Source organism: Eleutherodactylus coqui, chromosome 5 (assembly GCF_035609145.1).
Source record: "Eleutherodactylus coqui strain aEleCoq1 chromosome 5, aEleCoq1.hap1, whole genome shotgun sequence".
NCBI classification, from domain to species: Eukaryota; Metazoa; Chordata; class Amphibia; order Anura; family Eleutherodactylidae; genus Eleutherodactylus; species Eleutherodactylus coqui.
This window is the reverse complement of record NC_089841.1, coordinates 267,287,473-267,310,460: the sequence shown is the minus strand read 5'-3', so window position 1 is coordinate 267,310,460 and position 22,988 is coordinate 267,287,473. Positions and strand designations below refer to the sequence as shown.

General features: G+C 50.5%; 1 protein-coding gene across 1 annotated transcript in view; it reads left to right on the top strand.

Annotated features, from left to right (window-relative positions):
• Positions 1–22,988, top strand: part of AP3D1 (adaptor related protein complex 3 subunit delta 1) — an 84,525-nt gene that overhangs the window by 3,314 nt on the left and 58,223 nt on the right. Inside the window, exon 2 of the mRNA XM_066604648.1 lies at positions 10,794–10,889. Coding sequence (XP_066460745.1) covers positions 10,794–10,889 — 96 coding nt within the window. The remainder of the gene's footprint in view (positions 1–10,793; positions 10,890–22,988) is intronic.

The following is a 22,988-nucleotide window of genomic DNA, read 5'->3' as shown; positions in this document are numbered from 1 at the left end:
GTCCCCTCTACTCTCAGACTGGACACGGTGACACATAGAAGCCCTTTGTTTTAGAGACGTGATGTCATTGTAGGTCTTGGCCATGTCTGGCTATGAGCCGGTTACAGCCGCCGACCAGTAAGCTGGGTGCTCGCTCTATAGCTGATGGAGACTATATGGGGGACACAACCATATGTGCCATTATTTCTGCCATCTACACTGTGTGCCTCCATATTCTACATGGTATCCTGCCAAAACATACCGTCTCGGTTGCTGGTGGGCGCCGCCGGTGCCTTCAGGAATACCCACCATGCTTGGAGACATCTGTGGTGACTGCGCTGCGAGTTGTAGATCTACGGCAGGGGAATGCTTGCTGCGGATTGTGAGCGCTGGCTTCAGTCCTCAGCGCCGCGGATGAGATCTGCAGCAGTTGGTTTCCGCACCCTCAGGCTCTTCTCACACAGCCGATGAAATCACATGAGACTTGAGATGCATGAATATGAATGGGGCCCTATATATGTGATGTCACCCCGCCATTGCAACGGGGCCAGCGGCAGCACCACATACTAGGTGCAATGGGGGAAACTCTGCAGTCCTCTGCTGCGGCTGTTCACTAGTCCCCCCAAAGTGATATAAATCCGCCTCCCATATTGCATGTTGGCGAGCGCAATATCGGTCCGCCTGAAGTTAGCCTTAGGACACGTGCTGCAAACAAGCCCGCATACACTGAGCCATGCGCCATTATCGGACGCTCCTGCGCCGCACTGCCTCCCTGTGACTGGGCCCTCGGGGGTTTGTTTACACGGAGTGGAAAACTCCAAAATGGAGTCACAGTCCACTTGGAATCGGCTGCACTTCTGGAGTTTGACTTTGTTTTGCATGCAGAAATCCCCATTGACTTCTATGGGGACTACAGGTGTGCAAATGGAAAATGGGACCCGCTGCAATGTATTGTACACATGAAGACTGTCATGTACAGACGGAATACGTGCAGAGAGTACGCTTGTGTGCGTGAGCCCTTAGTCTCCTTGCTGTATACTGGTGAGTATACACAGAGTGACACAATAATGCCTTGGGCCACATCTTGTGGCAGTCGTGGTTGTCAGACTTTGGGAAACGCCTTCCATAATTAAGTCGCCCCGTGCCCGCTGCTGCAGCTCCGCCCACTGGGGCACATTTTACGGATAAGTGGCAGCAGATCCTGTTCGGTGGGGTTACAGTCTGGGCAGCGTGGAGAAGCTCGGTGACGGACTGTCATCCTTTAGGAGAGGAAGACCTCCTGAAGATATGGGTGCCCACCATCGGCCAACAGGTAGTATTGACCGTTCAAGAATTGTGGCCTACTGACCAACAGTGCCCGGCCATGCCAGGATACTGCCACCCATAGCATACAGCTTCATGCTGTTATTTCCAGGCACGGCCATTTGTACGACTCGGCAGGGAATGGTACTTGTCACTCCAGATGTCCCCTTGTCATTTGTCCAAGGCCTACTGACATCTATCTTGTGCCCATGCTATAGAGCCCTAATTGGCACAAGGTATGCCAAGTGGTCATTGTGGCAATGTGTCTAACGTCCCCGCTGTTGTGCTAGTGCACAGGTGTCAAACACAAGGCCCGCGGGCCGAATCCGGCCCGCTGCCTCATTTTCTGTGGCCCGCCGGCTGTGCAGTAAGTTCCCTCACTCCTCCGTGCTGCTGTCGTAGGCAGTCTGCTCTCGGCTTGTTCTGTCTAGTGCAGACAGTAATAGAGGAGTGCCGATAGCAGACTGACACGACCGCGGAGGAGGGAAGAAGACTGCAGAGAGCGACGCTGAGGAGGAGCAGCTGCAGGGTGGGATCCTTGTGTGTCTGTATGTGTAATGTATGCGCAGAATGGCGGGCGCGTGTATGCGCAGAATGGCGGGCGCCCCCTTGTACGCGTCATCGCGTAGCTCCGCCCCATGACGTGTGCCGGTTCCAGCCTCCTGATTGGCTGGAATCGGCATGTGACGGGGCGGAGCTACGCGATGACACGTACAAGGGGGCGGAGCCAAAACGCAGATGCTGCCGAGCAGAGCCGAAGGGAGAAGACCCATCTGCGCAGGCGCGTCTAAAAAAGCAAGAAGACACCGAAATTAGACGGAACCATGGCGACGGGGACGCCAGCAACGGAACAGGTAAGTGAATAACTTCTGTATGGCTCATAATTAATGCACAATGTACATTACAAAGTGCATTAATATGGCCATACAGAAGTGCATAGACCCACTTGGTTTCGCGGGACAACCCCTTTAAGGATGCGCCTACCGTAGTTTGGCCTTTAGTTTGTGGCTTTTTGTTTGTCTTTGGACAAGTTTTCATCTCCGCTTCTCACGAGACCTAACTGTAATCTTCCGACCTCGCGGCCCGATGAGGGATTGTTTTTTGCGCGGCAGGCTGTAGTTTTTATTGGTTCCATCTTTTTAGGTACATATAACGCATTGTAAAAAGTTTAATCTTTGTTTTAGAGAGCAGAGAGAATGCATCAATTCTGCCATTTGTTTTTTGCACTGTTAGGCCCCTAGCGCATGCATAATCCGGCCCTTGCAGCAGCGGCGCCAGCCTCTTGATTTCTCGTCATCTGTACTGCGGATGGTGCGCACGGCTCGCCGTCAGACTTGCGCAGTACAGATTATTTTTCTTTAAATGCCTGCTGTTCCTGTATCGCCACCTAGGATGACGTGGAATCCGCAAACTATCCTACAATGTTAATTGCGAAAGGGCCGCGGGTCGAATGGCTTCCACTGACTTCAACGGAAGTCGTCCATGCGGACTCCATCCAAAAAAAGAGTATGCTGCAAATCTCCCCAACCCCCCCCCCCCCCCCGCCCTCCACGAACGAAAACCGCAGTTGGTTTCCGCTTGTGTGCCGCCCGAATTCCACAGTGCAAATCCGCCTTAATAATGCAGCATCGGTTATGTCTGTTTTTTTTTTCAACCTGTGGGATGATTACGAATATTTTTATTTTCCATTTTTGTAAAGTAAAAATTTGGAAATTATACATTTTTGCGCTGCTGCGTTCAGAGTCCCGTGACCTTTTTTATTTTTCCATCGACGGATGTCTTTGCCGGCATGTTTTTTGCATAGCGAGCTGTAGGTTTTATTGGGGTACATGCAACTTTTTTTAAAATCACTTTTATTGCAACTTTTAGCAGGCAAAATAAACAAATTAAAGGGGTTGTCCCGCGCCGAAACGGTTTTTTTTTTTTTTCCAATAGCCCCCCCGTTTGGCGCGAGACAAACCCGATGCAGGGGTTAAAAAAGAAAACCGGATAGTGCTTCCCTGAATCCCCGCGCTCCGGTGACTTCTTACTTACCCGGTGAAGATGGCCGCCGGGATCTTCTCCCTCGGTGGACCGCAGGTCTTCTGTGCGGTCCATTGCCGATTCCAGCCTCCTGATTGGCTGGAATCGGCACGGGGCGGAGCTACGAGGAGCCGTTCTCCGGCACGAGCGGCCCCATTGAGAAAAGAAGACGACCGGACTGCGCAAGTGCGTCTAATCCGGCGATTAGACGCTGAAAATTAGACGGCACCATGGAGACGGGGACGCCAGCAACGGAGCAGGTAAGTGAATAACTTCTGTATGGCTCATAATTAATGCACAATGTACATTACAAAGTGCATTAATATGGCCATACAGAAGTGTATAGACCCACTTGCTTTCGCGGGACAACCCCTTTAAGTTTTCTGGCTGCTTCCCCCCCCCCCCCCCCCCACCTTGGCGTCCATGAGCCCTCCAGGATTCACAGGAGAGCGCTGATGTCCTAGAGGGCGCTTGCTCCTCTGTGAGCCCATCTACTTCTATGGCAGGGATCTGTGCTTTCCACAATCCCCGCTGTTGCAGCGGCTCCCTTGCCAGCCAGCCCCATCCGCAGGAGGTAAGTTCAGGTGTAAGATGTTTGCTTATGTCCAGCGGCGTTAAGGATGTTTTAATGTTTCTCCAGAGTTCTCGTCTGAATTTCTTAAGATTCCGTTCTGGAAAACCTCTTCAATAGAGCCGTACCTGCCCCGAAAATTTGTGATCATCGCATTGACGCTGCTAAAGGGGTGTGCCATGATTGAAAGTCGTTCCGCATCTGCAGGAGAACCTTCAGAATGGAGGGGGATCTGACTGCCAAGACCCCCACCAATCCCGAGAGCTCTGAAGTAAGGGGGGGCGGCGGTGTTCGCATACAAGCACCTCGTGATAGTGGGGTCTAAAGCATGCTGTGGTTTGTCAGCCCCATGGAAACGAATGGCATGGTGGCCCTGTATACACGGGTAGCGTACGTTACAGCAATTGGGAGGAGCAACCCTGCAGTGCGAAGTGGGAGCACGGGTGCCTCGGTCGGACCCCTAGGGGTCTACTAGTTTTCACTTGCCCAGTAGATGGGTGAAAACTTTCTTAAAGTTATCTTTAGATGGTGGCAGCCCCCCAGGGGCAGTACGGCTTGTAGTAGCGACTGGCCACCCGCAGCTTACACCGGCGTCCTAATAAGTTCTGCTCCTCTGGGGGACGTTCAGAAGGGAGCGCACCCAATACCTGCGTAACTGTGCAAGTCACTGTGGGAAATTGAACACATCAGGTACTTATAGGGCTGCATGCCCCGACAGCGGATGAAGTACCGTAAAATGCGCACAAGACTCATTCATGCATACTCTTGTGAGTCCGCCCTTAACGGGGCGCTTGTCACCTTGAAGACTGTACAAACTGCAGGCATGATGTATGAAAGCGTCAGGAACCGACGAGACTGATGGTGGTTGACAGCTGTATATAACTGTATATACAGCGATGGCTCCGCCCACTGGAGTCTATATTACCCAGGTGACAGCTGCAGATAGGCTGGGTGACATCACTGGCCAAATGGTGGGGCAGTCGGGCGCCATTGTGAGGAGATTACATATATATTTATCAGGAAAGTTTTATCCCACAAATCAAACTATGAAAAAAACATAATAAAGTATTGAAACAAATCTACATAAGCGGAGTCCGTGCGGCAGGACGGCGCAGGACAAGAGCGGTCCGATAAGCCAACAGAAGTCCGTGGTATGGACACACGAAATGTCAACCCTAAAAGAAGCAGATCCTCAGCAGCACGCGCCGACCAACGGCTGGTAGCGATAGATGGCCTAGGAGTGTACCCTGTTCTCCTGGTGGTCCCCATAAGGAGTACCTGAAAAGGAATAGGGGCGCGCTGACCAGGACTAGCACTTCAGGTTGTTTGCAGGAACCACACAGCATAGTATATATCCAGCACGCTACAATGAAGCTCTTTTATAGGGCGGAGAGATTTTGCTACTTATCCATTGTACAATGCAAGGTGACGCCCCTCATCCAGCGCCCCCCCCCCCACCCCCCACACACACTGCAGAGCTGGGTTCTACATGCAGAATTGGCCTCGCAGCGGCGTCTGCACTGCGGATAGATGCCGTCGCATGTGCGCAGTACAGATTCTTTTTTCATATTCATTTTGTTTCTCCCCCACGCTGTTGCAGAATTCGCGACCACTCCACAATGTTCATTGCCGTCTGTGCAAAATCAGCGGAAAAATGGAGCATGTTGCCATTCCTCCCCCCTTCCTCACCTCCGCTCGCATAAACTGTAATTGGTTTCCGCAAGTGTGGAGGAAGAATTGATTTTCCATATCATGGTATGGGCGGATAGTTGCTGTGGACCTGCGGGGCGGGTGCCCGCTGTCCATACCGCAGCAAATATCCGCCCATAGGCAGGAGCCCTAGGACACATGAACGCTGTCAGTTGTTAGGGCTCCTTCATGGCGCAGTATCGCCCTCACAATTTTACCAGAGAGACCATAAACTAAAGGGGATCTACTCCCTACTGGAGTTGCATCTGATGCCGGACGGCCCATCTTTCTGTGCTCACACGAGTATATTCGATTCCTTAGCCAGTCCTTGAGTTGGCCATCCTCACCCTGGGGCCATCTATAAAAAAAAAACAACTCAAAATATGCATTGTTAACGGGGGCTTCAGTCAAAGTGCGCAGTTCCGCTTCCTGTGCTGACACATGTGGGGGCAGTGGCTGACTTACCAGTACCTCATTCAGTGTGACTACTTCAAAACCTTTTACAAACCTTCCTTCGTCATTTAGGTATCTGGATCCATCCACAAACATTTCAAACTGGGGGTTCTGCAGGGGCTTGTCTGTGACATGCGCAAACCCAGCCATTTCCTGGGCCATGAGGGCCACACAGTCATGCTGGCTTTCGGTGTCAAATGCCTCCTGCTCGTCAGTCAGGGAGTTGTAAAACAACTGGTCCCCTGTACTTACTACCCCCACGTCACCTAATGGAAGTAAGGTGGCTGGATTCAAGGTGGTGCACCTTTGGCTTGAGATGTTCGAGGAGGAATGCACTGCGAGTTCCATTGTATCTGTCTGGCAAGAGACAGATGTCTACGGCTTACCGGAGTCAGGATACCATGTATGTAATGTGGGGTGTAGATCACCATGGTGTGATCTAGGACAACGGCAGAACTTTTGTCCAGTAGTGCCTGGACTGCTAGAACCGCTCGGACGCATGATGGAGACCCTCTAGCCACAGCGTCAAGATGGGCACTGTAGTATGCTACTCAAGTCAAAAAGTTGTATCGGCAGCACAAACAGACTATGACCCTGTAAGGGGGAGGCAGGGTCTGCACAGCCACTCGGAGGATAAACTCCAAATCTCCAATCTTAAAGCACGTGCAAGATAAGTGTGGATGGCAGCAGATCCGCTTCAGTGCAGCTGCCGATCGTGTTTTAAAGATGGAATTAAACATTATTTTTATGCACCGAAGCTGTTCTGCTGCCATCCATGCTTATCTTGATGTTTTAGGCAATCCATAACCCCAGGTGTGTTGGTTGGGGGTGCTGGACCGGGCGTGGGTGCGACTTGGACTCCATCTTGAGTGCAGGATTCGGAGAGATGCCCCTGGGTACCCTACATTGCAGGCCGATGACCGTCAGACCTGGTAACCCCGTATCGTGTGACGGGTCTCTGCTGGTTGATGATCCTCCCCAAATCTCGCAGAAGTGGCAATTAAAGGGGTTGTCCCGCGAAACAAAGTGGGTCTATACACTTCTGTATGGCCATATTAATGCACTTTGTAATGTACATTGTGCATTAATTATGAGCCATACAGAAGTTTTTCACTTACCTGCTCCGTTGCTAGCGTCCTCGTTTCCATGGAGCCGCCTAATTTTCAGCGTCTAATCGCCAAATTAGACGCGCTTGCGCAGTCCGGGTCGTCTTCTTTTCTCAATGGGGCTCTGTGTAGCTCCGCCCCGTCACATGCCGATTCCAGCCAATCAGGAGGCTGGAATCGGCAATGGACCGCACAGAAGCCCTGCGGTCCACCGAGGGAGAAGATCCCGGCGGCCATCTTCACCGGGTAAGTAAGAAGTCACCGGAGCGCGGGGATTCAGGTAAGCGCTGTCTGGTTTTCTTGTTTAACCCCTGCATCGGGGTTGTCTCGCGCCGAACGGGGGGGCTGTTGAAAAAAAAAAAAACCCGTTTCAGCGCGGGACAACCCCTTTAACTGGCTCCAACATCCTGCCCCGAGGGGAGCTGGGAAATAAGGTCCGCTGTGTCTGTTCTGTTCATCCCCACAGGGGTTACATAATTAATATTTTTAGGTTCATTGGCTTGAGTTTCATGAAACCCCTTTAAAAGCCATCCTCCTATGTAATAATTACATGGAAGGGCATGCAGGGTCCTAAACTGGTGCCTGGAGTGTAAAGGCACACGCAGCTGTTGCTTCCCGCAGTACTTGGGCTCATGATGGCGTTTCTTTATATTTAATGTGTGGAAAAGTCAACAAAGGGGTGAGAGGATAACTGAAGTGTACCTGGAGGCGCTGCCATCACTGAGCAGGTGGGGGCTAGTAAAGCCCCAGGTATCTATGTTAGTCAATGTGTGAAATGATCTGAAAACAGTGGCTTAGAAGGTCGGCGAGGGACATAAATGACGAAGTGAAAACAAATGCTGAAGGTATTAAGTTCCCTAATATAACCTTTATTGGATATACATTCACTTGTTAAAGGTTAACGGTCCAGATTGCAGGCTGAGACAATCAGTAGAGGAATCTGCTTGAAAAGGGGGGAAACTCAACAGATGATGCACCGATAAGCAGGTGGAAAACTGCTCCAAGATCCTGTGAACCGGATGGAAGACAAAACTCCCTCCTCGGTATCAGGGGGATCTTAAAACAAGCACTCGTGGCAGGGGGCAAAACCCAGCCAAGCAAACTGCTGTCCGCCTGCCAACATAATCCGCCAGCCTCTGCTGCCCTCGGGGGATACCAAGGCTAATGAGGCGCTTGTCGGCTCATTCATCACACCCTGGGTCACCCGGCCAATGACTGGCTGGAAGTCCGCTACTCCGTCATACATCCTGATGAGCAATCCAGTGAGAGGAAGGACCCGGCTTGCATCAGAGCTGGGACTCCTAGTATACAGACCAGCATGCTCCGTAACGGAGGAGACACTTGTACCCCATTTACACAACTCTACGACTATGACCGGGTGATGTCCCCGCTAGTTGGCGCTTGTGCTATGTGTTTCTAGCCATTGTGGTAGTGTTTGGGCTTTCCTTATGCATTGTTGCTACACGTCATTCATGAATGTCAATCTGCAATGTTAGATCTGGGACATCCGTCAAGCATGTGCGAATCTGTCAGCGTGTTACCTGCGGCACTTGTTACCGCTGCGCACAGTGAGGGACACGGGCTTAAATATTTCATGACTGCTTGCCGTTGTTCAGGGAACCAATGCTATCCAGTATCACCCAGGCAGATCTTATTTCCTCCGGCTCGCACACCGCATTAACTGGGTTTGTATGTAACCACATGGGGAGATCGGAGAGCCGGCCAAGGTCCGGTGTCGTTCCATGTCAAGTGCTCCAAAACAAGAAATATCTCAGATTTTGTGTAACATTTGTGTATTACACGCCTGTGGTAGCAAAAGGATTTTCCCAAAGTTTTAGGTTCCTACAACTAATGGTTCCTAAGTTCAACTCCCACCCCCCTTCCCGTTTAGGGGGGTGTTTGCAAGTGCGCGAACAACCATGAATAAAATGGCATTTTTTTTAGCTATTAAATTTTGAACTACGTGATCATAAAAGCTGAACATTTGAGGTCCTGCACAACTTTATGCTAAGTTTAATGGCAGCAATCTAATTCTCTAACTTCCCTGTGTTGTAAAAACATGAAATTTGTCAGGAGCATTCTTTAGGTCCTAAATAGGAAAAGTAAAGGGGTCACAACTTGATTATTCAATGCTAAGTGTAAAAGTAAGTGCACCCTATATAACTTCAGTGTCGTACAAGCGTGAAATTTGGCACAAGCATTCTTTAGGTCCTAAGTGAGGAGGGTGGCACATTCTGCAGAGGGACATCAGTACATGCAGCCTGAGGAGAATCTAACACTTCTGTGTTTACATATTTTGTCCTAATATCTAGGAGACTAGACATGACTACACAGGACACCCTTGGTACTTCTCCTAATATATAGGGACCAGACATGACTACACAGGGCACCCTTCGTACGTGCCCTAATATATAGGGGACCCAGACATGACTACACAGGGCACCCTTAGAACTTGTACTAATATATAGGGACTAGACATGACTACACAGGGCACCCTTAGAACTTGTACTAATATATAGGGACTAGACATGACTACACAGGGCACCCTTAGTACTTGTCCTAATATATAGGGGACCCGGACATGACTACACAGGACACCCTTGGCACCCTTAGTACTTGTCCTAATATATAGGGGACCCGGACATGACTACACAGGGCACCCTTAGTACTTGTCCTAATATATAGGGACTAGACATGACTACACAGGACACCCTTAGTACTTGTCCTAATATATAGGGGACCCGGACATGACTACACAGGGCACCCTTAGTACTTGTCCTAATATATAGAGACTAGACATGACTACACAGGGCACCCTTAGTACTTGTCCTAATATATAGGGGACCCAGACATGACTACACAGGGCACCCTTAGTACTTGTCCTAATATATAGGAGATCATACATGACTACACAGGGCACCCTTAGTACTTGTCCTAATATATAGGGACTAGACATGACTACACAGGGCACCCTTAGTACTTGTCCTAATATATAGGGACTAGACATGACTACACAGGGCACCCTTAGTACTTGTCCTAATATATAGGGGACCCGGACATGACTACACAGGACACCCTTAGTACTTGTCCTAATATATATAGGGGACCCGGACATGACTACACAGGACACCCTTAGTACTTGTCCTAATATATATAGGGGACCCAGACATGACTACACAGGGCACCCTTAGTACTTGTCCTAATATATAGGGACTAGACATGACTACACAGGGCACCCTTAGTACTTGTCCTAATATATAGGGACTAGACATGACTACACAGGGCACCCTTAGTACTTGTCCTAATATATAGGGGACCCAGACATGACTACACAGGGCACCCTTAGTACTTGTCCTAATATATAGGGACTAGACATGACTACACAGGGCACCCTTAGTACTTGTCCTAATATATAGGGACTAGACATGACTACACAGGGCACCCTTAGTACTTGTCCTAATATATAGGGGACCCGGACATGACTACACAGGGCACCCTTAGTACATGCCTGTTCCTGTTGTCCTGCTATGTGTCCTCTTCACCCTGACATGGAAGCTGCATGTGAGCCGCCGCACACGGATGTCTATCCAGATGAGTGGGCCACGAGGATATAATGCTGTTTACTTGTTGGTTCCTCTTTCGTTGCTTCATGTTGTCTTTCCTCCCGGCAGGCGAAGTACATCTCTCACTGCATCGATGAGATCAAGCAAGAGTTGAAGCAGGACAACATTGCTGTGAAGGCCAACGCCGTCTGCAAGCTGACCTATGTGAGTGACCCTCCCGATCATTGGGCCGTTTGTGTTCTGGGATTTGGTTTTAATTATTTCTCTATGATGTAATCTATTCTGTCAGCTTTGTTCATCGCCCGCCCTGCAGTGGCCGCATAGCGAGGGTTTTCCTACTAGGATTTTGTAAAAAAAAAAATAGAAAAAACTGCAGCCCATGTTTAACAAGGAGAGAGTCCGTCATTGGCCAACTCTGGGCCGTTCGCACACGACCAGATAGGAATTGCGGGTTCCACGAGTGTTTAATCAGCTTGTAATATCCAGATTAATGAGATGCATTGGATTACACAATTCCGCTCACCTTAGCGGGTTGAATTGCGTAATCTGCTCCTGGAAAATACAACGCAGCAGGTTCTATTTTGCCGTGGAGTCCCCAACGTAGAACCCATCGTGCTCTGTGGTCGCGGATATACCCGCAGCCCGTACGCAATTACATCATGTATGGGCTGCAGGTCCCTGTGTCATCGCTAAGCGGCTGTATGGGAAATACAGACAATCAAAAGAAAAATTGTGTGCTGCGCATGACTGACTGCGGGAGTGTGTGTGGTCGTACGCAGGGCCGCAGCTGGAATCCGCGGTTTTATCACACGGCCGTATGTGGCAAAAATGGCAGGTGTTTTGTCACAATCTTTCCCAGATTTGCGATACCGTTATTGACCGTGTGATCTTTACAGGTCTGTTTGTAGTAGACCCCATGCTGTAAGCTGCTGTTACTGCCTCCTAGAGGCAAGGACTATTGGTTAGAAAATGGTTCAAATGCGCAAAACTGATCTGCATACGTTCAGCTGGCATAAAAATCATCGCCATTTAAACACGGATCGTTCAGGTTTTCGCATACGAATGTGGAACGCTGAACAATAGTTGCAGGAATCAACAAGAATCGTTTAGTCTAAACAAACTGCGCGAACGAGCTGCCGATGACGTCACCAGAGCGCCCGCTCATGCTGAGAACTGGGCGCTTGTCCTTATGTGCAGAAGGAGCCGTAGCCACAGATTCAGTATGAACCCCTTGTCTGATGGAGACAAAAACAATCTTGCTTCCAAGAAGGAATTTCTGACCTACTATTGCCACAAAGTCTGAAGCCCTGGCACTGGCCATCGTAAACTGTAGCGGCGGCGCAGTTGAGCAGCGTCTGTTCTCACCGCTGTTTGTTAACCGCAGTTAAAGGGGTTGTCCCGCGAAACAAAGTGAGTCTATACACTTCTGTATGGCCATATTAATGCACTTTGTAATGTACATCGTGCATTAATTATGAGCCATACAGAAGTTATCAGAAGTTTTTCACTTACCTGTTCCGTTGCTAGCGTCCTCGTTTCCATGGAGCCGTCTAATTTTCAGCGTCTAATCGCCAAATTAGACGCGCTTGCGCAGTCCGGGTCTTCTTCTTTTCTCAATGGGGCTCCGTGTAGCTCCGCCCCGTCACGTGCCGATTCCAGCCAATCAGGAGGCTGGAATCGGCAATGGACCGCACAGAAGCCCTGCGGTCCACCGAGGGAGAAGATCCCGGCGGCCATCTTCAGCAGGTAAGTAAGAAGTCACCGGAGCGCGGGGATTCAGGTAAGCGCTGTCCGGTGTTCTTGTTTAACCCCTGCATCGGGGTTGTCTCGCGCCGAACGGGGGGGGCTGTTGAAAAAAAAAAAACCCCGTTTCGGCGCGGGACAACCCCTTTAACAAATCGCGTTTCCTGATGTGCGATAACCTATGAAAGCCGCCTGCTAGCAGCATCTCGGACAGAAGTAGAACCGTTCCGAAAGAGATTTGGTCACGAGACTCCTAATTATAACTTGTGCTCGTTAGCAGCAATCACTTGCAGAAGAGATCTGATCACGAGTTATGGCTGCGGCTTGTAATATAAAGTCTCATCTCCTACTGACACTCCTTCACATCAGTGGCCCTGAGGGTAGGAATGAGTCTCCCAATGTACTTAAAGGGGTTAAATGCACAGAATACCCTTTTAACCCCTTAAGCATGCAGTCCTTTTTATTCACTTTCGTCTCCCCCCCCCCCCCCCCCCCCCCCCAAACAAAATAACATTTTATTCTATGGAAACGTACGATTACTAAGATACCAAATTTATATAATCTTTTTCCCCCTGTACTACTTTTATATTTGCCAGTGGGCTGTCCTATAGTTTTTATTGGTTCCTTTTTGAAGTACATAAGACTTTTTGGTTGCTTTTTATTACATTTTTTTTTCTTAGACGCAATTCTGGCGTTTTTGTGTTCTTTTTTTTTTTCCTGATGTTTACAGTTCAGGGTAAATGTGTTAGGCCTCCTTCCCACGAGCGTGACGGGCTCCGCAGCGTAATATTACGCAGTGAAGCCCGTCACGGCGCCCCCCAGAGCCCCTATACTTACCTGCGGGAGATAGCGTGAAATCGCTTCCCCGCCCACCGCCGCGCGTCACCGCCCACCACCGCCGCGTCACCGAGCGTGTCACGTGACGCGGCCGGCCGCGTCACGTGACGCGGCCGGCCGCGTCATTTGGCGTCAGATGACGCGCGGCGGTGGGCGGGAAAGCGTTTTTTCACGCTATCTCCCGCTGGTTACAGCGGGAGATAGCGTGAACGGACGGCTTCCATTGACTGCAATGGAAGCCGTCAGTGCGTACAGCCCGTCCTCACCCGCAGAAAATAGAGCATGCTGCGGGTGAGGACGGGAGAAATCGCGGTGCGTAATTCCGCGGTGGAATTACGCATCGTGAGCATTGTGCTATTAGGTTCAATAGAACCTAATAGCTGCGGGCAACGCAGCGGATTTTCGCCGCGAATTACGCGGCGGAAATCCGTTCGTGGGAAGGAGGCCTTAATTTGATATATTGGACTGTTACGGGAGCAGCAATACCAAATGTTGTTTTTGTTTATTTTTTATTTAGATTCATTTATTGTGTTTTACCTTTTTTTACTTTTAATTAAAACTTTTAAAGTAATTTTTACAGCGTTTTCTTTTCCTGGCTACCATGGCAAACAGTCTTATCACAGAAATCAGTGCGTAACCCCCGAACATCGATTATTTAAATGCCGCTGTCAATTTGCAGAATTTAAAGTGTTAATTCCTCTGATGAGCAACGCGGCTTATTAGCGCTGTTGCGAGTGGATGTTGGCTGTAAGAAAGACGGCGCCTGGATTGTCTGGAGTGGGATGACTATGATCTCCCTCCATACACACCCCAAATCTGCGGACATAACTGTACGTTCTAGAGCGTTAAAGGGTTAATCTATGAGTGCTCTGTACCTATCCTTAGCTAGTAATAAGGAGTTTGTGGCTTCTTGCTGTTTTACCACTGCCTATGCTCTATGTCCGCCATACCCGTATACTACTTAGGTGATTGCTGCTCTTCTCACTTGCCTATATACGAGGGCCCCATAACACAACGGTCAGTCAAGGCTGAGCTGCTGTTCTTCTGGCAGCTTAGTAGGAAAGGCAGAGTCTGGGGGAAATGTAGGTACTTAAAGAAACCCCGTCATGTCCCTTTGGATGTGTTCACACCTAACAGGAAATGCTGTTTTTGTTTTTTTTTTTCCCTGCAGTTGAAAAACCTGCATTTCTGCATCAAGGATTGCACCCCGGACTGCCAATTGGTGGAATTCACTTACAGATCCGCTAGTGACTTCAGCCTGCATATAATGTTCCTCTCACCTCCGAGTACTGAGCCCTGCTTGCCACCGGAGAAAGAGGACCTTGGTCAATACCGCGTGCCTGGTAATGGTGTGAGTTGGCGGCCTTATGTGTGGGCTTAAACCAGCTGCCGATCTGCCACTGAATTGGGTCAAAATCCAGACCAATAATGCAGATTTTGATGCTGAAATGCTGTGGATTTTGCAGCGGGTTTCCTGCTGTGGAAAATCTGCAGCATTTGTACTTCATGGGAACGTACCCTTATGGGCTCAGCATTGTAGGAAAACATGTCAGGCTGTTATTGTTTTACCAGCATTTACAAGGATAGAGTCCCCAACGGATGGACTGCAGTCAGCTGCCCTAGAGGCGGCCACTGGGACGAGCTCGTAACTCCATACCGCTGCTTCACAGCATGTGTATTGCAACAGGATATGGGCAATATGATCACTTTCTTAGCGATCTGCGTAGCGTGAATCGGACCCAGTCTTCAAGAAAAAAAACACAAATGACCAAAAAAATCGTATGTAACCTTTAGTGGTGCCAACAAAGACCACAGGTCATCCTGCAAAAAACAAGCCTTCACACAGCTGCGCTACCAGAAAAATAAGGTATGTCCTACCATCCTAGGACGACGGCAGAAAATGAAGTTTTCCCCAGTCGTCTCCACGACAGCACCAATTGAGATTGCCTCCTCCTGATAGGACAGGAACACACTGAGAGGTTAAAAGCTCCCCCCCCCCTTCCCCACTTTCCTCAGTGTCTTCCTGTCCTGCCAGGAGGCAGGATCTCTGAGAGGAGCTGGTGGAGAAGCCAGCCAGGATTACTTACAGGCGGATCGGAGGGCAGTGGGTCAGCCTGTCCTCCCTTCCAAGTCAGACGGCTCCCGGGACGCCACATGGGGTGGTAACCCCCGGGCCAGGTTCCTCCCGCGGCGGCCCATGGGGGGTACAAAGCGGGAGCCTCAGTTCCCCTCGTCCTCCCTGACGTCATCGCGCCTGCATCAGGAGTGGAGGGGGTGGGGCTTAGCGCAGGAGCGCGAAAATTAAAAAAAAAAAAATAGGAACCTGAGAGAAGCCAGAACAAACCAGCACTACAGGTCACAGGGTGTCTGCAGCACCGGTATAGTAATGAGTGCTCCAGGCCCAGAGACAGCTGAAACCTCAGCCTCAGCGGCCGTAAGTAGCCAGTGCGGCAAAAAATACAATGCAAATATCCAGTGTATTGTGTATGGAAAAATTGCATATTTACCCGCAGAAATGCTTTGTTTGTCAGGGGGATAAAAAAGACATCCCGCCCCAGAACAAAACTCAGAAAATGCGTGGAATGCGGGATAAAACTGCCAGCTACGTACCAGAGGCCTCTATGCAAGGCATGCTTAGCTAGGCTAGTTAAAGAGGAATCGGGAGGACGTTAGGAAGCTGGTGAAAGAAGAGGTAGATCAGCCCTAACGTCACAGCTGGCGCCGCCAGCGAAACGCCAGAAAAGGGCGTATGTTCCCGACGAGCCTTCCGACTCCGAGAGTTCTATCGGGTCGGAACAAGAACAACAGGCGGCCGAGGAGTCCTCAGATGAGGAGGACTACAAAAAATACTTTATTCCATCAGGGCGACTTAACGGAATTGATTAAGTCAGTCAGGGCTACACTAAAAATGGAAGAGCCCAGTGAACCACGTACCCTACAAGATGAGATATTTGGTGGACTAGGGGAGAGGCGCAAGCATACCTTCCCTGTCCACAAGAATATCACCAAAATAATCCAGAAAGAGTGGAGGAAACCAGACGCAAGCTCCTTCTCCACTAGAGGGGTAAAAAGAAGGTACCCATTCGAGGAGGAAGTTTGCGCAAGCTGGGAGGAGGTACCTAAGGTAGACGTCCCAGTGGCCAAAGTAGCCAAGAAAACGACCCTGCCCTTTGAGGACGCCGCACAGTTAAAAGATCCCATGGATCGCAAAGCTGAGGGCCTTCTAAAGAAATCATGGGAGGCAGCGGCAAACATACTTATGCCAGGGATCGCAGCCACTTGTGTGGCGCGAACTTTGGGGGTATGGCTAGAACAGCTGGAGCTACACCTAACCAATAAGACGCCGAGGGAACAGATCCTAAATTCCCTTCCGATCCTGCGTATGGCAACAAATTTCCTAGCAGACGCCGCGGCCGAAACTGTCAAACTCTCGGCGAAAGCTACAGCCCGGTCTAACTCAGCCAGAAGAGTGTTATGGCTGAAATCGTGGTCAGGCGACCTAGCCTCAAAAAATAAACTATGCGCCCTCCCGTTCTACGGCCAGTTTTTGTTCGGACCGGACCTTGACAAGATTCTAGAGAAGGCGGCCGACAAAAAGGGATTCCCGGAAGAAAAGCCACAGAGGGAAGACCTTCTTCCGGGCCCCAGTGCAACAGCCAGAGGCCTACCGAGTCAAGGGCAAGACAGGCCGCTGGAGTTACCCCAAGGGGGGCAGAGGAAGGAACATCCTCTTTAACCCCCACCAGGGGGAGCCAAAGCAGAGACCCTGACGCCATCCCCGTAGGGGCAAGGCTGGGGAGCTTTGTGGATCAATGGGCCGCGATTTCCGAAAGCGCATGGATCCCAAAGATCTTACAGCAGGGATACCGGATAGAGCTGGTGTCCCTCCTCAGAAGAAAATTCATTATCACGGGAGGCTCCAAACAACAGTTACACCTACTAAGGCAAAGCGTTCGGAACCTGCAACAACTAAATGCAATATCCCCCGTACCGCAAAACGAGGAAACCCAGGGCCATTATTCCAGGATCTTCCTAGTAAGGAAACCCTGTGGGAAACAGCGGATGATAGTGAACCTGAAACCTCTGAACACCTGCATCAGATACAGAAAATTCAAAATGGAGTCCATCTCCTCAACGATAAAGTTGATTCCCAAAGGAGCCTACATGGCATTCATCGATTTAAAGGATGCTTATTTCCATGTACCGATCCACGAGGGGTCCCGGAAATACCTAAGGTTCGCAGTGGATATGGGCAAAGGAATAGAGCACCATCAATTCAGATGCCTGCCCTTCGGGATCTCCTCAGCACCCAGAATCTTCACCAAAATTATGGCAGAGGTAGCCGCCTACCTGAGGAAGAAGTCGGTCCTAATAGTACCCTACCTGGACGATATTTTAATAATAGCAGAGTCCAGAGAACTCCTAACGAAACACCTGAGGATAGTGCTAGAACCTCTCCAATCCTTAGGATGGATCATAAACTGGGAAAAATCCAGCCTAGATCCCGACAAGCAGAAAACGTTTCTGGGTACAACGCTCGACTCAGAATCACAATGGTCCTGCCTACCCGAGGAGAAAATACAAAAAATCCGACGGCTAGTCAAAACCTTTTTACGGAGATGATTATGCACAATTCGGGAAGCCATGTCTCTCCTGGGAAGCTTGACGTCATGCATTCCAGGAGTGGCATGGGCCCAGGCTCACACCAGAGCCCTGCAAGCCTCAGTCCTATCCACGTGGCACAAAAGGCAGTCCTCTCTAGGGACAAGAAGGTACATCCCAAGTGCGGTGAAAACATGGCTGCGTTGGTGCACATCCCCGGAGAACCTGCAGGAAGGGGTTCATTGGCTACAAAACCCAGCCACTCACATCACAACGGATGCAAGAGCCTGGGGATGGGGAGCGCATGTGGGGAACCAGTTCTTTCAGGGCCCATGGTCTCAAAGGACAAAAGAACAGTCCTCAAATTACAGGGAACTACAGGCCGTACGGCAGGTCCTACAGCAGTTAGGGAACTCGCTACGGGACCAGCATATAAAGATACTGTCAGACAATATCATCGCGGTCGCCCATATACCACACCAAGGGGGCACAAGATCTCCCGCTCTGCAAAACCTCGCACAGAAAATTTTCCACTGGGCAGAGGGTCGGATCCTCTCGATCACGGCAACCCATTTGAAGGGGACGCTAAACCAAAAAGCGGGCTTTCTCAGCAGGAGGCAAATAGACCCAGGAGAATGGTCTCTCTCCCTGAAAGCATTCAGAATCCTGATCAACCAGTGGGGGACCCCACAATTGGACCTGTTCGCAACCAGGGAAAATGCCAAAGTATGCAATTTCTTCTCCCTCCGGCCAGGAGATCGTCCGACAGCAGTAGACGCCCTAGGCCAAGACTGGGGAGAGGGGCTGGTGTACGCCTTTCCTCCTATACCGTTGATCTCCAGAGTCTTACAACATTTCAGAACCCAGGTATGCACACTTATCCTGGTGACCCCCTTCTGGCCCAAAAGAAGCTGGTTCGGTCTTCTAGCAACATTGAGCGTCCAGGAACCAGTCACCTTCCCTACCTGGACAGATCTTCTATCGCAGGGGTAGAAGATCCGAGAACCATCCGAGCCTAGACAAGCTCCACTTAACAGCATGGCTCTTGAGGAATCCTCACTAAAAGAGAAGGGATTCTCAGAGAGAGTAGTAGAAACGTTAATGTCCAGCAGAAAAAAGACTACCCACCTTATCTACCAGAAAGTTGGAGAAGGTTTTCCTCATGGAGACAGGGAAGGGATCGCGGGGATTCTATCCCGGACATCCCTCTAATCTTAGAGTTCTTGCAGCAGGGCCTAGAGATGGGCCTCTCTCCAAGCACCCTGAAGGTCCAGGTCGCAGCCCTTAGCGCCATATGTGACACAAAGTTCGCAGACAACAGATGGGTCAACAGGTTCCTAGCAGCAGCAACTAGATTACGCCCTAGGCCCATAAATCTTTTTCCAGACTGGAACCTTAATTGGGCCCTAAGGGCCATGACAACGGTACCATTCGAGCCGAATGAAGCACTACCGATAAAAATGCTTACTATCAAGACCATTTTCTTAGTAGCCATCACCTCCGCAAGACGGGTTAGCGAGCTGCAGGCCTTGTCCATTCGCCACCCGTTCCTGAAAATCTTGGACACCAAATTAGTATTTAAAACGGACCCGGCGTTTATGCCAAAAGTAGTATCACATTTTCATAGGTCCCAAGACATAATAATCCCCTAATTTTTTAGTAAACCTAAAAACAAGGAAGAATAAACCCTAAGCTGCCTGGACGTTAGGAGAGCAGTCCTAGGCTACATAGAGGCGACAAGCCACCTGGAGGCGGGACGACAACTTGTTCGTCCAGTTCAGTGGCCCAAATAAAGGGAACAAAGCAGCGAAAAGCTCCATAGCCAGGTGGATCCGCCTAGCCATCATAGAGGCCTCTAAGGCCCTCGGGAAGGAAATCCCTTGTGCTCTTAAAGCCCATTCTACAAGGGCACTAGCATCCTCATGGGCCGAACATAGCTCAGCTTCGGTCGAGCAGATATGCAAAGCCACAGTCTGGAAGAAACCCCACACGTTTGTTAAACACTATGGGGTAAAAGTGCAGCAGGACGAGGACATGGCCTTCGGCCGCAAAGTCCTCTCGGCAGCAATCCCACCCTAGGGAAACTTTAGTTGGTACGTCTCTATTGGTGCTGTCGTAGAGACGACTGGGGAAAAAATAGATTATACCTACCCGATAATCAGGTTTCCAGGAGTCTCCACAACAGCACCTGTACCTTCCCCCCCCTAAATTGATAGAAAAGAAACTATATAATATAAAAAAAAACATTTAATATAATATAATATAATTTAATATAATTTTATATAATTTTTATTAAAAAAAAAAAAAAAAAAACCCGGTTAAGGGAAAAAATTTAAGTTGAGCTCCTACCCCGGCAATTCGTTAGAATCCACTGAGGAAAGTGGGGAAGGGGGGGAGCTTTTAACCTCTGTGTGTTCCTGTCCTATCAGGAGGAGGCAATGTCAATTGGTGCTGTCGTGGAGACTCCTGGAAACCTGATTATCGGGTAGGTATAATCTATTTTTTTTTTTATTTTCTTCCCCCGTTAGATTTAAAAAAGACAGTAGATTTGGTGTCGCAGTATTACTGTCTCAGACTAGTTATGTCAATTTTGCTTCAGTATTAGGGATGAGCGAGCATACGCGTCCGAGCTTGATGCTCGTTCGAGTATTAGGGTGTTCGAGATGCTCGTTACTCGAGATGAGCATCACGCGATGTTCGAGTTACTTTCACTTTCATCTCTGAGACATTTGCGCGCTTTTCTGGCCAATAGAAAGACAGGGAAGGCATTACAACTTCCTCCTGTGACGTTCCAGCCCTACACCACACCCCTGCAGTGAGTGGCTGGGGAGATCAGATGACACCCGAGTATTTAAATCTGCCCTGCCCGCGGCTCGCCAGAGATACATGCTGACATAGATCATGGACAGCGCTGCTGATGCTGCTGCTGCTGCTATAGGGAGAGTGTTAGGTGTTATTTTAGTCTTCAAGAACCCCAACGGTCCTTCTTAAAGCCACATTGTGCAGACGACCGACCAACTGTGGTGTGCAAGGTTTGTCGCGCCAAGATCAGCCGGTGAGCCACCACCACCAGCCTCACCACCAGCAGCATGCGTAGGCATATGATGGCCAAGCACCCCACAAGGTGGGACGAAGGCCGTTCACCGCCTCCAGTTTGCACCACTGCCTCTCCCCCTGTGCTCCAACCTGCCACTGAGATCCAACCCCCCTCTCAGGACACAGGCACGACCGTCTCCCGGCCTGCACCCACACGCTCAAATCCGCTGTCCTCGGCCCCATCCAGCAATGTCTCTCAGCGCAGCGTCCAGCCGTCGCTAGCGCAACTGTTTGAGCGCAAGTACGCCGCGACGCACCCGCACGCTCAAGCGTTAAACGTGCACATAGCCAAATTGATCAGCCTGGAGATGCTGCCATATAGGCTTGTGGAAACGGAGGCTTTCAAAAAGATGATGGTGGCGGCGGCCCCGCGCTACTCTGTTCCCAGTCACCACTACTTTTCCCGATGTGCCGTCCCAACCCTGCACGACCACGTCTCGCGCAACATTGTACGCGCCCTCACCAACGCGGTTACTGCCAAGGTCCACTTAACAACGGACACGTGGACAAGCACAGGCGGGCAGAGCCACTATATCTCCCTGACGGCAGATTTAGTGCAGGCTGGGACCGAGTCAGAGCCTGGGACCGCTCACGTCCTACCCACCCCCAGAATTGCAGGCCCCAGCTCGGTGCTGGTATCTGCGGCGGTGTATGCTTCCTCCACTAAACCACCCTCCTCCTTCTTCTCCTCCTCCTTCTCCTCCTCCTTCTCCTCCTCCTTCTCCTCCTCCTTCTCCTCCTCCTTCTCCTACGCAACCTCTCTTGCAATCAAGATGTGTCAGCAGCAGCACGTCGCCACCAATCGGTGTCGCGCGGGGTGGCAGCACAGCGGTGGGCAAGCACCAGCAGACCGTGCTGAAACTACTTAGCTTAGGAGAGAAGAGGCACACGGCCCACGAACTGCTGCAGGGTCTGACAGAGCCGACCGACCGCTGGCTTTCGCCGCTGAGTCTCCAACCGGGCATGGTCGTGTGACAACGGCCGTAACCTGGTGGCAGCTCTGCAGCTCGGCAGCCTCACGCACGTGCCATGCCTGGCCCACATCTTTAATTTGGTGGTTCAGCGGTTTCTGAAAAGCTACCCACGCTTGTCAGACCTGCTCGGAAAGGTGCGCCGGCTCAGCGCACATTTCCGCAAGTCCAACACGGACGCTGCCACCCTGTGGACCCTGCAACATCGGTTTAATCTGCCAGTGCACCGACTGCTGTGCGACGTGCCCACACGGTGGAACTCTACGCTCCACATGTTGGCCAGGCTCTATGAGCAGCGTAGAGCTATAGTGGAATACCAACTCCAACATGGGCGGCGCAGTGGGAGTCAGCCTCCTCAATTCTTTACAGAAGAGTGGGCCTGGTTGGCAGACATCTGCCAGGTCCTTGGAAACTTTGAGGAGTCTACCCAGATGGTGAGCGGGGATGCTGCAATCATTAGCGTCACCATTCCTCTGCTATGCCTCTTGGGAAGTTCCCTGCAAAGCATAAAGGCAGACACTTTGCGCTCGAAAACGGAGGCGGGGGAAGACAGTATGTCGCTGGATAGTCAGAGCACCCTCCTGTCTATATCTCAGCGTGTTGAGGAGGGGGAAGAGACAGCTTGGCCCACTGCTGAGGGTACCCATGCTGCTTGCCTGTCATCCTTTCAGCGTGTATGGCCTGAGGAGGAGGAGGAGGATCCTGAAAGTGATCTTCCTAGTGAGGACAGCCATGTGTTGCGTACAGGTACCCTGGCACTCATGGCTGACTTCATGTTAGGATGCCTTTCTCGTGACCCTCGCGTTACACACATTCTGGCCACTACGGATTACTGGGTGTACACACTGCTCGACCCACGGTATAAGGAGAACCTTTCCACTCTCATACCCGAAGAGGAAAGGGGTTCGAGAGTGATGCTATACCACAGGACCCTGGTGGACAAACTGATGGTAAAATTCCCATCCGACAGTGCTAGTGGCAGAAGGCGCAGTTCCGAGGGCCAGGTAGCAGGGGAGACGCGGAGATCAGGCAGCATGTACAGCGCAGGCAGGGG